General features: G+C 41.0%; 1 protein-coding gene across 1 annotated transcript in view; it reads right to left on the bottom strand.

Moving 5' to 3' along the window:
* LOC109915744 (GTPase HRas) overlaps nt 1-16,568 on the bottom strand; it is a 22,199-nt gene extending 5,631 nt beyond the window's left edge. The window contains exons 1-3 of the mRNA XM_048607090.1: nt 16,433-16,568; nt 7,824-8,002; nt 3,113-3,272 (exon numbers count right to left, since the gene is read on the bottom strand). Coding sequence (XP_048463047.1) covers nt 3,113-3,272; nt 7,824-8,002; nt 16,433-16,543 — 450 coding nt within the window. The 5' untranslated portion in view covers nt 16,544-16,568. The remainder of the gene's footprint in view (nt 1-3,112; nt 3,273-7,823; nt 8,003-16,432) is intronic.
* Nucleotides 16,569-16,577: the final 9 nt, after the last annotated feature.

Below are 16,577 nucleotides of genomic sequence, written 5' to 3'. Positions count from 1 at the left end.
ATGCTGCTTGGCCTGCTGTGTCCATCCAGCTCTACACCTCATTATCTCAGATTCTCCAGCATCTGCAGTTCCTACTGTCCCTCGTTTCCTTTGACAGCTTTCTTAAATCTGCATCCTTCAATTACTGATCAGACTCCCAGTGGACACAGCTTCTCATTTACTCTGTGTAGATTTCTAACTTTGAGCCATGTTTTAAATCTGCAATTAAAATAGTGCTCCACTGCTCCAGTTGATGGATTAAACCTTCTGAAAAAGTCTTGCCTTAGGTTCAGGAGGTAATATTTCTCCAGCAGCATCCAGCCAATTTTTACATCATACAAAGCATGCTGGATTGATTTATGCTTTAATGGGCATGAGCACCAGCAGCAAGGCCAGCTTACTCATTGCTAATTGCCCTGGAGGTGATGGGACAAAGCCTTCCTGAACTATTGCAGTCCATGTGATGTAGGTACACCCATAGCATTGTTAGAAAGGGAGTTCCAGGATTGTGACCTAGCACCAGCGAAGGTACGAGGATATGTTTACAAGTCAGGATGGTGCACGGTTGAAGGTGGTCTTGTGGTGCTCCTATGTGCCTCCTGCCCTGGTGCTCCAAGGCAGCAAAGATCATAAGTTTGGAAGGTATGGGTTGAAGGAGTCTTGAACAGTACAGTTCCTCCTCTACTAGCGCACAATGTCTAAAAAGGGGGCTGCTTGGTCTTGGATGGTGTTAGGCTGCATTCATCCAAGTAGACAGACAGTATTCCATCACACTCTGGACTTGTATCTTGTTGATAGTGTAGCTTCAGGAAGACAAGGTGGTGAGTTATTTGCTGCAGGATTCTTAGCCTTTGACCTGCTCTTGTGCTTGTGACATTTCGAATATCTGGACAAATCAAGTACTGCCTAAAATCATCCTCCTGAAACTGTGCAATGTGTAAATTCTCTCATTGTGTAAAGTTCTCACCTTAAAAACCAACACAATGAGGGTGACAGTAACAGACCTCAGAAGAGCAGAGTGTGGGGAAATGGGTAGACAAGTGACATAATTTAATGGTAAAATTACATCAATGCTTTAGTAGGAAGAATGACAAAAGGATAATAAAAATTTTATTATTCCATTTATGAAGAGATTGCAGGAGCAGGGAAACCAGACCATGAACGTACTTAAAATGTTTGAAGGTGGCTCAGCAGGATAAGGCTGTTATACAGATCCTCTGTTTTATAAAACCGAGGAAGAGAGTTTGAAACAACAAAAGTTAGACTAAAAACTTTTATAAATCATGTGTTGGTCCTCAAGTATTATGTTCTGGTGAATATTTGCACAGTAACTACTTTCACTATATTAACTCTTTTTCCAAAATAATTCAGATATGGACATTACTAGCTTGGCCAGCATTTTTTGCCCATCCATATTTGCCCAGAAGGCAGTGAAGAGTCACCCACATTGATGTGGGTCTGGAGTTACATGTGGCCAGACCAGGTAAGGATAACAGGTTTCCTTCCCTAAAAGAGGACATTAATGAACCAGATGGGTTGTGATCATCATTACACAACTTTCATGGAATTCAAATTCCACCATCTTCCATGACAGGATTTGAATCCAGGTCCCCAGAACATTACTTGGGTTTCTGGTCTCAGTTTAGGATTAATACTGCTAGGCCATCGTCTCCACTTGGGGCCTGGAAAAAAGTGATCTGGAGAGGTGTTAAAAGCCTGCCATGATAGCTGTGGAATCTAAATTCAACTAACAAGTGTGGAATAAAATTCACTCAATAATCACTGTCTATGAGATCACTGGATTGTTAAATCCCATCTGATTAGTTCTTTGAAGGTGAAAACGATTTTTTTTTCTTCTTCGCAAAACCCAGTTTGGCCTGTGTGTGACTCCAGACCCAGAGAAATGTGGTTGAATCTTAACTCCCTTCTGCAATGGCCTAGCAAGCCTTTCACTTGCATTTGAGATATTCTTACATTCTAAAGGCAATTAATGACTGGCAATAAACAGTGATACCCATTTTGATGAAAGGCCAAAGGCTTGAAGCATTAACTACTACTCAGCAGATCAGGCAGTATCCAAGGAAAGAATTTCAGGCACATTTTTCTCATTTCATTCCAGATTTCCTGGATCTTCAAAATTTGCTTTGAACTGGTAGGGTCACAGCTGAGACAGAGATAATTGGATAGTAATTTCTAGGAGCTGGCACAAGTACAATGGGCAGAATGACCTCCTCCTGTGCATATGATTCTGAGAGAATGAAGGGCCAATCTGCAGTTCCAGCCTTGGTGTGGGGGTGGGGAAATGGAGACAGATCCCTGAAGACTGTCAGAAAGCCACATTTGTTTTCTGCTCAAGATCTTCTTGCACATGGAGGTTTGCTTAGTTAAAAAAGAGAGAAAGTTATTTAATTACTTTGCTTAAAATGGTTTAACACTTTGCTTGTTACTGCTTCTTTCCTCTTTTGTCTACCTCCTCAAAAGACCACATGGTAGTATTCAAAGAATTACCAGCTGCATTTCCAATCTCTGAACAACAGTTACATGTTAAGTTGTGCTTCAGGACATTCGGTGGTACATAAATACACCTTTTTGGTAAACTTTTACTTCTCCCATTATCACCCTCTCTGCACTTATGATTCCTTCTCTTTCCCACATTAAAACAGCTTTGGTATGATCTTAAAAAAGGGAAAGCAAGCTATTGGGGATGCTGGAAATCTTAAATGAGGGGTGCTGGACATAAACCGGCAGGTCTGGCAACATCTATTGAAAGAAACAGCCGACATTAGTCTACAATTGGACTGAAGTTTTGACCCTATTTCTTTATCCACACGTGCTGCCAGACTTGCTGAGTTTCTCCAGCACTTGTTTTTTTTTTTTAAAAAAGAGGACGTCTTCCACTTAGAATTCAATCCAAGTATTTGTGACTTGAGGGATTTGAGAAGGATAAAAATGGTTTTCCAAAAAAAAAAAAAAAAAATTTTCCCCAGGCATGAGCTGGGTAGATCAGGGAGCACAGGTACAAATCAAGCACCAACTCAATTTTACAAACTGGGGATCAGGACAAGCCCAGTAACAACACTGTGTCCACTATGAGGAACATAGCAATGAATGCTAAATATGGTCAGTTACCCACCTGTCTGGTTTTGGCAGAAGTTTCGATGTAAGGAATGCCATAACTCCGGGCCAGGTCTTGGGCCTGCCGAGTCTCCACAGATCGGGAAGGCAGATCGCACTTGTTTCCCACCAGAACCATTGGAACATCATCAGAATCCTTCACCCTTTTAATTTGTTCCCTGTAAAAATACAGGATGCCTTTAACAGATGGCAGAATTCTTCACAAGCTGACTGAGATCAAGAGGCTTGAAATTTTACAGCAGAGTGGCACCCATTTGGCCTATTGCGCCTCTGGCAGCTCTTTCAAAGAGCTATCCATTCAATCCTTCTTCAGGCCCTCTCCTCTCCCTCCACCACCCCATCCCTAATTACCATGCGAGCATTTTCACTTAACGTTTAAACAAGTCCCTTTTGAAAAAGTTACTACTGCAGCTGTTTCCATGGTCAGAGGTGCATTCACATCCCAATAACTCACCACATCTTACCAATTAAAATCAGTGCCCTCCAGTTACTATCCTTCTTGCCATTTCGGTGAGGGGGAAGGGCGCTGGGGGTGGCAGTGGGAAGACAAAAGAAGTTCTTCTTAAACAAAATGGAGATCTCCTTTGTGTTTCTTTTTGTAAAAAGAACTTCTTGCCAGAATAAACCCCTTTTCCTTCATTGGTCACCTACACCCAACCACAGTACTTGGTGTTAGGTTATTTGTACCAGTCCTCTCTCTCTCTCTCTCTCTCTCTCTCTTCCACTCCCCCGAAACCAGAGGCTCAGACACTGACTCCACACAAGACACAACATTATGCAATAAAGTGGCCGCTCCCCTAGCCAAGTACTTCCAGTACAGTTACAACACTGGCACCTACTGGCAGTGTGGAAAATTGCCCAGGTATTTCTTGTACACAACATACAGAACAATTCCAACCTGGCCAATTACCGCCCCATCAGTCTACTCTCGAAATTCAGTAAAGTGATTCAAGGCGTTATCGACAGTGCTATCAAGCTGTACTTGCTCAGCAATAACCTGCTCATTGATGTAATGAGAGTCGTCGTCGCCCTGGCACAACTCAAATGAACCAAACAGATGAAAGAGTGAATTCCAGAGGAGAGAGTGACATCAAGGAACCCTGCCTGCTTCCAGTTTTGCTATAACTCTGCTGGTTGGAGTCATACCTGGCACATAGGAAGATGGTTGCTGGTCAGTTCTCAGCTCCAGGAGATCTCTGCAGGAGTTCCAAGGGTAATATCCTAGATCCAACCATCTTCAGCTGCTTCAATGACCTTCTCGCTATCATGAGATCAGAAGTGGGGCTGTTCACCAATGATTGCCCTATTTTCAGTACCAATCAACTCCTCAGATACTGAAGCAGTCCATGTTCAAATGCAACAAGATCTGGACAATATCCAGGCTTGGGCTGACAAGTGGCAAACAACATTCACGCCAATAAATGCCAGGCAAAGACCACTTCTAATCAGTCTAACCACTGTCCCATGACGTTCAACATCATTACCACTGAATCGCCCACATCGTTGGGGTTACCATCAATCAGAAACTCAGCTGCACTTGCTACATAAATATAGAGTGGTTACAAGAGCAGGTCAGAGGTTAGGAATACTGCAGTGAGTAACTCACCTCCTTGTTGGGATGCTTGATTAGAAAACAAGTTAGAAAGTATGATGAATACTCCCCACTTACTTGGATGGGTGCATCTCCAATAACACTCAAGCAGCTTGACACCATCCGGGGCAAAGCAGCTTGATTGACACCGCATCCATAAGCGAACACATCCTCCACTACCAAGTCTGAGGAGCAGTGTGTATCATCTACAAGATGCATTGCAGAAATTCACAAAAGATCCTCAGACAGCACCTTCAAACCCACAACCATAAGCCTCAATTAAAAAAAAGGACAAGGGCAACAGATACATGGGAACACCACCAGCTGCAAGTTCCCATCCAAGCCACTCACCATCCCAACTTGGAAATATACCGCAATGCCTTCACTGTCACTGGTTTAAAATCCTGAAATTCCCTCCCCAAGGGCATCATGGGTCAGTCCACAGCACGTAGACTGTGGTGGTTTAAAGGCAGCAGCTCCTCACCACAGAGGGCAAAAAAGATAGATATGGACGATAAATGCTGACCCAGCCACTGAGCCCCATGTCCCACAAGTGAATAAAGGAAGTCATACATAGTGCAAAACAAGAGGATTGTGGTTGGAGGTTCATTATCTCTAGATCCTCAGGGTATAATCTTTTTCTTAATGAACCTGTTGAAGAGATGTTATTACCCACCTGCTCCAGAGGTGTGACTTCAACAGCACTTTGGCTCAGTGGTTAGTACTGCTACCTCACAGCAGAGACCAAGTTTCAATTCCACCCTTGAGCGACTGTCTGTGCAAACTCCACGCTTTTCTCCCAGTGTCTGCGTGGATTTCCGAGGTGCTCCGGTTTCCTCCCAAACTCCAGAGGAGATGTGGATGTTAGGTGAATTAGCCATGTAAATTGCCCTCTAGATGCACAGGCTAGATGAATTAGCAATGGGAAATGCCAGGTTATGTGGATAGGGTGGGGGCTGGGTCTGAGTAGGCCAGTGCAGACATGGGCTGAATGGCCTTTTTCAACACTGTCAGGGTTTCTAGATTCTAATCCAGTTCCTTAGGCTACTGTTTTAGGCCCAACTATCTTCAGCTACTTCAATGACTTTTCTTCCATCATAAAAAGGTCAGAAGTGGGATGTTCGTTGATGATTGCACAATTTACAGCACCATTCATGACACCTCAGGTACTGGAGCATACCATGTTCGAACAGGGCAAAACCCAGACAACAGGTTTGGGCTGAAAAGTGGCAAGTAACATTTCCATCACAAATGCAAATTTATGAATGACCATCTCCAAGCAAAACAACCTAATCATCACCCCTAAAATTTGATGGTATTACCATCCCCGATTTCTCCATCATTATCTTGGGTGTTATCATTGACCAGAAACTGACCTGGACTAGCCATATAAATATTGTATAGGGGAGGCGATGGCCTAATGCCATTAATCGCTGGACTGTTAATCCAAAGACCCAGATAACGTTCTGGGGACCTGGGTTTGAATCCCATCATGGCAGATGGTGGAATTTGAATTCAGTAAAATATCTGGAATTAAGAATCTATTGATGACCATTAATCCAGTTTCAATTGTCAAGAAAAACCCATCAAGTTCACTAATGCCCTTTAGGGAAGGAAACTGCCATCCTTACCTGGTCTGGCCTACATGTGACTCCAGACCCAAAGCAGTGTGGTTGACTCTGAACTGCCCTCTGGGTAATTAGGGATGGGCAATAAATGCTGCCTAGTCAGCGACACCCTCATCCCACAAATGCATTAAAAGAAAAGGATGGTCAGAGTCAAGGAATCCCAAAGTGAGTAATTCCTGACTCTGCCATTCCTGTCTACTTCTCAAGACACAAGTCCTGAGTGTGATGGAATACTCCCCACTTGCCTGGATGGGTGCAGTTCCAGCAACACAAAGTTTGACACCATTCAGGACAAAGCAGCCTGCTTAAATTGGCACTACATCCACAAGCATCCACTCCCTCCACAGTACACACTGCTACTGAGTGTCAGTGTACATGATGCCACTGCAGAAATTCAAAGATCCTTAGATAACACCATCCAAACCCATGATACAACCATCTAGAAGGCCAAGGGTAACGATTACATGGGAACATCACCACCTGTAAATTCCCCTCCAAACCACTCACCATCCTGACTTGGAAATGCAATCACCATTCCTCCAGTTTCACTAGGTCAAAATCTTGGAACTCTTTCACAACAGGACTGTGGATCCACCTACACCAAACGGACTACAACAGTTCAAGGCTCAATTCACCATCACCTTCAAGGAGGAACTAGGGACCCTGGCCTAGCCAGTGACACCCACATCCTGAGAATTAATGAAATGAAAGTTCTAGTGGGGTGGGGAGAGACAGTGAGAGGTGTCTCGATATTGGATATGTGCTGTGAAATATTCACTGTATATTACCTGTGTTTACAATAGGTTAATTCTGGATGTTAGAAATAAGATCTTATATTATAGTAAATTCTATTAAAAAGATTTGCGATTAAGTAGTATTGCTGTACTAATACAAACTTTATTGCTGTTTGTTGAAGACCATGCTATATTGTGGCATTATTTTCTTTGCAACTCCCCTGGAACTTACTTTTTGTTTACCTTAAAATAAAAGGTTACTAGTCTCTAACCAAATTGTAACAATTTGGGGGATCTTGTCCAGGATCACAGTGTAAATTTGATGGCCAGATCTGGGATCAAAACAGAATCAAAGTGTTGAATCAGTTTGAGTGCCGATAAGAAATCATAAAGAGAGGAGTCATTGTTGGGAGTGGCAGTATAAAGAATTATTCAGGTAGCCAATACAGAATATCCTGCCATTAAATTGTGGGGGATTTTAATCTTCATAGATGTTGAATAAATCAATTTGGCAAAGGTACCCTGGATGACAGTTCAAGAGAATCTGGAACACAGTTTCTTATAACTATATATTTGGAACCAAATCAGGAAACAGGAAGAATGAGGTGAGACAGGTTTGGTTAATGACCTCCAAGTAAAATGATCTTCTAGACAAGAATGAATGTAGCAAGATTGAATTTGAAATTCAGCTTGAAGGTGAAAAATTTGGATCTGAAACTAGTGCCTTAAACAAAAATACTTCACAACAAGACTAACCTGTACTGATGAATGTCTTCAAATGATTTGGTGTTGTTGATTGCAAAGACACACAGGAAGCCTTCTCCTGTCCTCATGTATTGGTCTCTCATGGCACTGTACTCCTCTTGACCTGCTGTGTCCAGAATATCCAACAAACAGGTTTCCCCATCAATAACTACCTGCTTTCTATAGGAATCCTGTGATTAGAAGAGTAGAGCAAAATAAAATAAGTCAAGCCTGGGTGACCTCGGTATCCATTTTGGATTGCTCTGTAGCCATAGTAATAAATCCAGAGCATATTTCAGTTGTAACTAGTCGTTAATTTACCTTCCTGCATTTTAAGTAAAACATAAGAGGAAAAAGAAAGTTCACTATCAGGGGAGGGGGGGGGGGGGTGGTGGTGATATCTGTCACTAGCAGTTCAGGTTTTATGTATAAATATAGCTTTGAGGACACGTTGCCTTGGTAACCAGCTGGATAGTTGCCTGCACGTGTGATTCTACACTTTTATCACACTCTTTGGAGAGGAGCAGCATCATGTTCAGTGTTTTATGAAATACAAGTTGCATTAAAAAAATCCTGATAAACAGTACAGTCAAAGGGCTGTCAAAATCAATTGGAATGTTTTAAAACTGGGAAACCAGTCCAGGCAGGAGGCTCACCTCAGCAGCAGCTTTCAGAGCTCCCTTTAGTGTCACACTGGCTGAAGATAGAAGCGACAAAAAAGCATTGAGGGAGTTTGAGATTCATCCCCAACATTTTACAGTCCTTCGAAATATCATGTCTGGATTAAGTTTCGTTCAGATAATAGGTACACTTGGAAATGGTCTGTAACCAGGTTACTGGCCCAAATAGAATCTTAGTCACTGGCAGGCACATCAGTTTGAGGGGGTCTTGTTTGTGTCTTACAATCTAATCTCACTGCAAATTCAACACTCTAGTTCCCAAATTGGTAAACTCGAGTGGAATACTCCAGGATAATCTGGGGAGACGTTCAAATTGCACCCTTTTTATTTCATTGGAAGGGAAGGTTACTTGTTGGGATGCTTAATTCTCAGGCACGAGCCTTAAAGTTCAATGATAAATTGAGGTCATGTACACTGTACACTTCAGCTTAATGCTATGATGTTCCCAAGTCCCATTCCACAATGAGGCCAAAACTAAAACTATTGTGATTCAAATCATTTGCCAACATGTTAAAATGTGAATAATCATTTCGTGTGCGTGCACAGGGCATAGAGAGCAGACTGAATACTCGAGTAACTGCAACAATATAGATCCACGCACAAATCTCTAGTGTTTTATACAGCTGTGACAAAAAGCAGAGGTTTCAGCCAGTGGGTAATCTCACTTCTAACTCATGCTCAGACCAGCCAGGTTGTGGCTTCAAGCTTCATTCTAGAGACTCAATCACATAATCCAGACTGACATTCGAAGCAGTGTGAGAGGCAATACCAAGGGAGCACTCCATTGTCAGAAGTGCTATCTTTCAGGTGCAATGCTAAACAGAGGCACTGCCTACCCTTCTCATGGGTGGGAAAAGATCCCACAGTCTCTAATCCAAACAGGCTACCATTGGTGTTCAATCCAAATTGGTGTTCTGGAGCCAATGCTTATTCAGCTAGCATCACTAAAAATCGACTCTGGATGTTATTACATTGCTATTCATGGGATCTGGTAGTGTGCAAACTGGCTTCTATGTTCTCTATATTACTAGAGTGGCTACACGTTATAAATAATCACATTGCTGTAAAGCAGGTTCGAAGGGCATGAAGGAGACTAAAAATTAGAATCTATTTTTAATTAGATGGAAAAATTGAATATTTGTGTTAGATAGGATCCAAAGAACACAACAATTTTGTCAATTCCAACAGAGCTGTAGTACCAGAGTGGAAAACAGCCGGTGTGGAAGTTCAAAACCCAATTGGAAAGCCTGCTCCATGTTGGACTAGGTTCAATAAGAAGACAGAAAACAGCAAGTGCACAGGAAAAAGCAAACGTTAAAAAAAAATGGCTCCTTGGAGAGAAACTAATTTCATTTAGTACATTTTTATTCAAGAGGTTACCCTTTCATCAGTAACACAGTCAATAAGTCACCTACTTTAAAAATCAAGTCAAGTTACTGTTTATTGGTGTCTACACACACTGGAATGTGATCTTGGTGGTGAACTTCTACTGCCTAATACATTTTCCATCTGCTCCACTTCCAAGCCTAACAGAATGAGATTCAAACAGCAATCAAGAGCCACGACCATGCAAAAGCAATACCTTCGAAATCTCCCAAGATGAGGATTTTAGCTTCGATTCTTCAATCTCAACCACCCTTGCCTCTCCCTAACACTTTGGGTAGCGAGCACGTGCGACAGAATCATTGTTAAACTTTTTACTCAAATGTATACAAGACAGGTTGTTTTGCCTGAACAGTCTACGTTTAACATAACTAGTTCTAATTGTCTTAACCTTCTGTTTTTCTACTACTCCATCCCTTTACCCTTACTTCAGTGTAGCAATAATGGAGTGCCACACTTTTGAGGAGCAGTACTGAGTGAGCAGTGCATTGTTAGTGGAACAGTGATGAGGGAATGCTGCAGTACTCTTTTCTATAGAATGTAAACCAGGGGGCCCCCAATCTGTCCATTCAGGTGACCACAAGATCCCATGGCCATTATTTCCAAGGACAGGGGAAATTATTTCTACTTTCCTGGCCAGTATTTATCCTTCAAACATCACAAAAGCAGGTGATGTGTTTATCAGCTAATGGCTGTTTGTGGGAGCTTGTTGTGTTATTTGGTTACTGTATTTCCTACAACACCGACTATACTTTAAAAGCACTTCATTAGCTTTGAAGCGCTTTGGCGTGTCTAGTGGTTGTGAATAATATATAAATGCAAGTTTTCCTTCCTTTTTGAAAGTGTGGCCCATCAATAAAATCTGTTTTATAGTAAACTATTCTAAGACACTTCATTTTGTTAAAAGATACTGCATAAATAAAGTCATTGTTCTTCCAACAATCAACTCAAACTCATTTGCATAAACCACTACTTCACCTTTTATCTGTTACTGACCTTGAATAGATCAAAAATCACAGAAACAAACTTGTAAGGTTTACAGGACCGAGAGCCATATACCTCACAGCCTCCATAGAAAACCCTCGGCTACTCTTTAAAAAAAAGTAGAGAAATTTTTCAATAGATTTGTTAAAACAAAACTAAATCTGGAGTAACTATTTCATTGTGTGATTCTGAATTTTCAATGAAAATGAGAGATTTCTGTTGTAAAGTAATATGTTAGGGTACAATCCAAGTAGTTTGAGACATTGGTCCGGAATTTCATGGAGTCTTCCTTTAAAAATGGTGGACAAAACCTAGATACCAGCTCATTTACAACTTTTGCCACAAAGGAAAGGGGGTAGGGCCTGATTTATACAGGCAGTAAACCTAAACTCAACAGGGCTATATGGACTCTTAATGGAGTTCATACAAACTCCATTTTGGATGGTCTGAAGACTACAATCCAGTGCGAAATCAGGAATTGGCAGTGTAGACAAACACAGACCAGATGCTTGAAAATGTCATTATCCAAAAGGTTTTTACTAAATCCTCCGCTCCTTAAAACCTAGAAGAGACAAGCTTAAAAACTGTCAGTGAAATTTAAAAGTACCACGTTCTATTATTAACAGGTCACCTGGTGTTGGTTAGCAAGCCATTTGCCATCTGTTAATGCAGCTTTGATAGATTTCTTTGTTGACATTTCCCAAGGCCTATTATGTCATTATGAACATTTGGCCAAATTTCAGAATTACAAATATCTGACTAGGGGGATTGGGAGTTCAGTTTGATTGACAGTTGAAAGAGGTTATTGAAAGTTGTTATTTTTGTGGGGTGTGAATGAAAGTTTGTTTTTTAAGAAAAGGATTGAACTCAAGGTTCAAAAGCATTGAACGGGCTTCATGAATTAGAGCTTGTTGCTTCTTCATTCTCTTGAATGAATGATTAGAGCTTTATTAGACTGTTAGATATTTCTTTCATCTCCCCCAGCTTGAGGTCTGCCCATTGTGGGTAGTGGATGATGTAACATGAGGATAGGAGGGGCATGGGGAAGCAGCAGAGGGGGGCAAGGACTACAGGGCTTAACTATCTCAAAATAAAAGTGCCCCAGAGGACCAAGGCAGTCTTGTAACCAGCCAATTTTGGGACTCACCCTCCCTCATGACCAACTAAGATGAGCTTTTGGGGTGAGAAGAGTTTAAAACAACTGCACTATCCTAAAAACGCTGAATTACATGGGATCAGGTAGAGGCTACTCAACTCAACCAACTCTGCCATTCTGTTAAATCATGGCTCATTTGTACATCAGCTCCATTTCCTTAACCTTGCCTCTATCAATTGCTATCATTGCTTTTAGTTCAGCGTCATAGTCATAGTCATACAGCACAGAAACAGACCCTTTGTTCCAACCAGTCCATGCCAAAACATACTCCCAAACTAATCTAGTCCCACCTGCCTGCCCCATATCCCTCCAAACCTTTCCTATTCATGTATCTATCCAAAACATCCTTTAAACGTTGCAATTGTACCCACATCCACCACTTCCTCAGGAAGTTCATTCCACTCATGAACCACAAAAAAAATGCACCTTGTGTCTTTTAAGATCTCTCTCTTCTCACCTTAAAGAGATGTCCCCTAGTCTTGAAATCCCCCATCCCAGGGTAAAAAAGACAATGCCATTAACTCTATCTATACCTCTCATTATTTTATAAACTTCTATCAGGTCACCTCTCAACCTCCTATGCTCTAGTGGAAAAAAAAAGTCCTAGCCTTTCCTTACAAGTCCAGCATTCTATAGCCGGCAATATCCAGGTAAATCTCTTCTGAACCTTCTCCAGCTTAATAATATCCTTCCTATAACTGGACAACCAAAACTGGACAGTATTCCAGAAGAGACTTCAACAACCTGTACAATCTCAACATGACTTCCCAACTCCTTTACTCAAAAGCATTGAACAACAAAGGCAAGCGTGCCAAATGCCTTTTTAGCCAACCTATCTATATGTGATGCAAACTTCCAAGAATTATTTACCTGCACCCATAGGACCCTCTGTTCTACAATGCTACCCAAGGCCCAACCATTAATTGTACAAGCCCTGCCCTTGTTTTTGTACAAAAACGTACACCACATTTATCCAGTTTGAACTCCATCTGCCATTTTTCAGCCCATGACCCATTTGATTAGATCCTTTTGTAATCCCAGAAAACTTTCACTGTCTACTATGCTGCCATATTCTGGTGTTGTCCAGAAAACAAAAAAACACAACTTACTAACCATACCTTCTATATTCTCATCCAAGTCATTTATATAAAATGACAAAATCAATCCCTGTGGAACACCACTGCTCACAGGCCTTCAGTCCAAAAAGCAACCCTCCACCCTTACTGTCTCCTGCTGTTGAGCCAATTATGTATTTTAATTTGCAATCTCACCGAGTCCCATGTGGCCTAACTTTACTAATTAGTCCACCATGTGGAACCTTGTCAAAGGCTTTACTAAAATCCAAATAAACAACATCTACTGCTCTGCCAATCTTTTTTATAACTTGCTCAAAAGACTCCATCAAGTTTGAGACATGATTTTCTTCAAAACCATGCTGACTATCCCTAGTCAATTTTTGCCTCTAAAATGTCCATAAAGTCCTTTTTTTTTTAAAAAATATAATCACCAACAATTTACCCACAAATGAAGTCAGACTCACAGGTCTATTGTTCCCTGGTTTCTCCTTACAACTTTTCTTAAGCAAAAAGAGATACAACATTAGGGTCTAGGCCCAAAACGTCAGCTTTCCTGCTCGGCCTGTGTTCATCCAGCTCTACACCTTGTTATCAGATTCTCCAGCATCTGCAGTTCCTACTATCTGAAACATTAGCCACCCTCCAGTCATCAGGCACCTCACCCGTACTTATAGATGAGGCAAATATTTCCGCAAGAGGTCTCAATTTCCTCCTTTTCCACAACCTTCTGGGATAGATTAAATCAGGTCCCAGAGATTTATCCACCTTTATATGCCAAGGCTTCCTGAACTTCCTCTTCTGTAATGTTAACTGTTTTAAAAACACTATTTCTCTGCATTCTAACTCCATTTTTTTCTCCAAATTCGAAACTGACAAAATATTCATTTAGTATCTCTCCCATCTCCTGGGCTTCAACACAGAACCTCCTTGATCTTAATGAGTGAGTAGGGCCTCTTAATGTATTTGTAGAATCTCTTGTATTATCCTTAAGCATTGGCAGATAATGTTTTTCATATCCCCTCTTTGCCTTTACACTGCCTATACTGAACAAGAGATTCAATTGAACCAGGTTGTCTATATCTAAAAAGGAAGAATCTTATTCTTGACTACAACCTGAATCTTTATTCATCCATTGTTCCTTAATCTTACCAGCCTTACCCTTCACTCTAACAGGAACAAAATGCCTCGTCACACTCTTGAATACCTCCCACTTGTAGACTGTTTGCAGGTGAAACAATGTCTGACTCTAATCAACTTTTGAAAGTTCTGTCTCACACCATTCAAATTCACCTTACTCCCATTAAAAACTAACTTTTTAATGGAAGGCTTAGTCTTTTCTATAACTATTTTGAAACTGCTTGAATTATGATTACTGGACCCAAAGTAGTTCCCCACTTTTACTTCAGTCACCTTCCCTGCCTTATTGATCAAAAGGTTTAGTTTTGCTCCTTCTTTAGTAGGAACATCCACATATTGATAAAGAAAATTTTCCTAACGTGACAAATTCTTCACCATCCAAACTTTTAACATTATGGTAGCCCCAGGCGATATTTGGAAAATTAAAACCCCCATTATTAAAACATTATCTTACATATACCAGAGATCTCCCTACATGTTTCTCAATTTTCCTCTTACTGCTGGGAGCTGAAAGTACAATCCCAAAAAGTGATCATTTGCTTCTTGTTTGTAATTTCTATCCATATATTTTCACTGGATGGTTTTTCAGAAAAATCTTCTAGTTACAGCAGTAATGTATTCCTTAATCAAAAAAGCCACCTCCCAACCCCACCTTCTTGACTCTTTCTACCCTTCCTATAATATCTAAAACCCAGAACACTGAGCTGCCAGTCTTGTCCATCTCAGCCAAGCTTCTGTAATAGCTATGTGCCAATCCCATGTTTTTAAACAGGAGTTCAGCCTTACCTGCAAGGCCCCTTGCATTGAAATAAAGTGTAATTTAGTTCTTCAGAGTTACTGCATACTCCAACTCTCATTTCTCCATCAATCCTTACACTGCTACTTACAATTCCTCTACTCCTCCTCTCTCAGTATAAAGTCTCCCCTAATAGAATGAGCAAATCTCCCTGCTAAGATATGGGTCCCACTCCTGCCATATTCACTTTTGCAAATTGATAACAGTTAAGATTTTTCTGCCATTCTTCACTGTTAACCCAGTAGTTTAACTAGGGATAATAAGCCCAACCCAAGCCTCATCACTGCTCAACTTCAGACTATTCACAGGACAAGTAAAAAGGTGCTGCCAGATTGACAATGAAGTCTGACTAGAAGCAGCACAGGAAACATGGAATGAGCCAGAGTCAGGGAATTGTTCTTCCTGTTCACTAGTGATTCAAATTCAAACTTTTCAAATTAGTTTGTAAAATCTCATTCAATAAGTCACTATGAAGGAGTGGGACAGAGCAGGCAGAAACCATCCACTCCCAATTATTGAGGGGAAAACAGACACACAGTTGACAGACTATGGAATGCAGTTCAGGATTGAAGCAGAGACCATAAAGGTTTAAGAATAGTTAGACAGGTTGAGAATAGAAAAGAGAAGGGGGCAATATGGAAACAGAATGGGTACCTACAATTTGTATAGTGCCTATATGCAGGGAAAACCAGTGTTGTAATTTCTATGTTTCCATGTAACATTAAAAATAAGGTTTGAATGAATATAGCTCCTTTCACGATAGGTAATTGCAGAACAAGTTCTGGACTAGCAACTGGAGGCCAAGGACAATGCTCTGGATAATACATTCAAATCCCACCATAGCAACTGATGGAATATTAAAACTGCAAACCAAATCTGCAGTAGTCTCAAGTGAAGGCCAATGGTTCATTAATGTTGTGACAGGAAAGAAGAATCTGATGTCCTTATTAGTCCAAACTCTATGTAACTCCAGACTAACAACAATATTGTTCCTAGTCAACTGGCCTCTGAAATGGTCTAGTAAATCACTCAAATTCAAGAGCAATTAAGGATGGGCCACAAATATTGGTCTTGGCAGCAGTGCCGCTCTCCCACCAAAGAATGGAAAACAACTTTACAATTAAATTTGTGTTTCTCTTGTGCAATTGGCTGTGTTTCCTACGTTGCAGCATAGGAGGATCCCACATCAATGTGATAATGACCCAGATAATTTTATAAATAAAATGACACTCAGAGGGATAAACATAGGCCTGGACAACAAGGAGAAACCCCCTGCTCATCTTCAAACTAGCATTATAGAATCTTTTACATTCACTTAAGAAGCCAGAGAGGGTATCTGTCTGAATTTTCAACCAAGGAAAAGCAGCATTACGAGCAGGGATTTTGGTTTGCATGCAGACATAGCGTACCTCTATCGTAGGATCGTATTCATCCACAAAGTGATTCTGGATGAGTTGAATTGTTAAAGCACTCTTCCCAACGCCACCAGCCCCAACCACCACCAGCTTATACTCCGTCATCTTCAGCTTCACCTCAACCAGTTGCCTGCAATGA

Source organism: Rhincodon typus, chromosome 17, assembly GCF_021869965.1.
Source record: "Rhincodon typus isolate 14 chromosome 17, sRhiTyp1.1, whole genome shotgun sequence".
NCBI classification, from domain to species: Eukaryota; Metazoa; Chordata; class Chondrichthyes; order Orectolobiformes; family Rhincodontidae; genus Rhincodon; species Rhincodon typus.
Note: the sequence above shows the minus strand (reverse complement) of the source record. Positions and strands in the feature narration are given on the sequence as shown.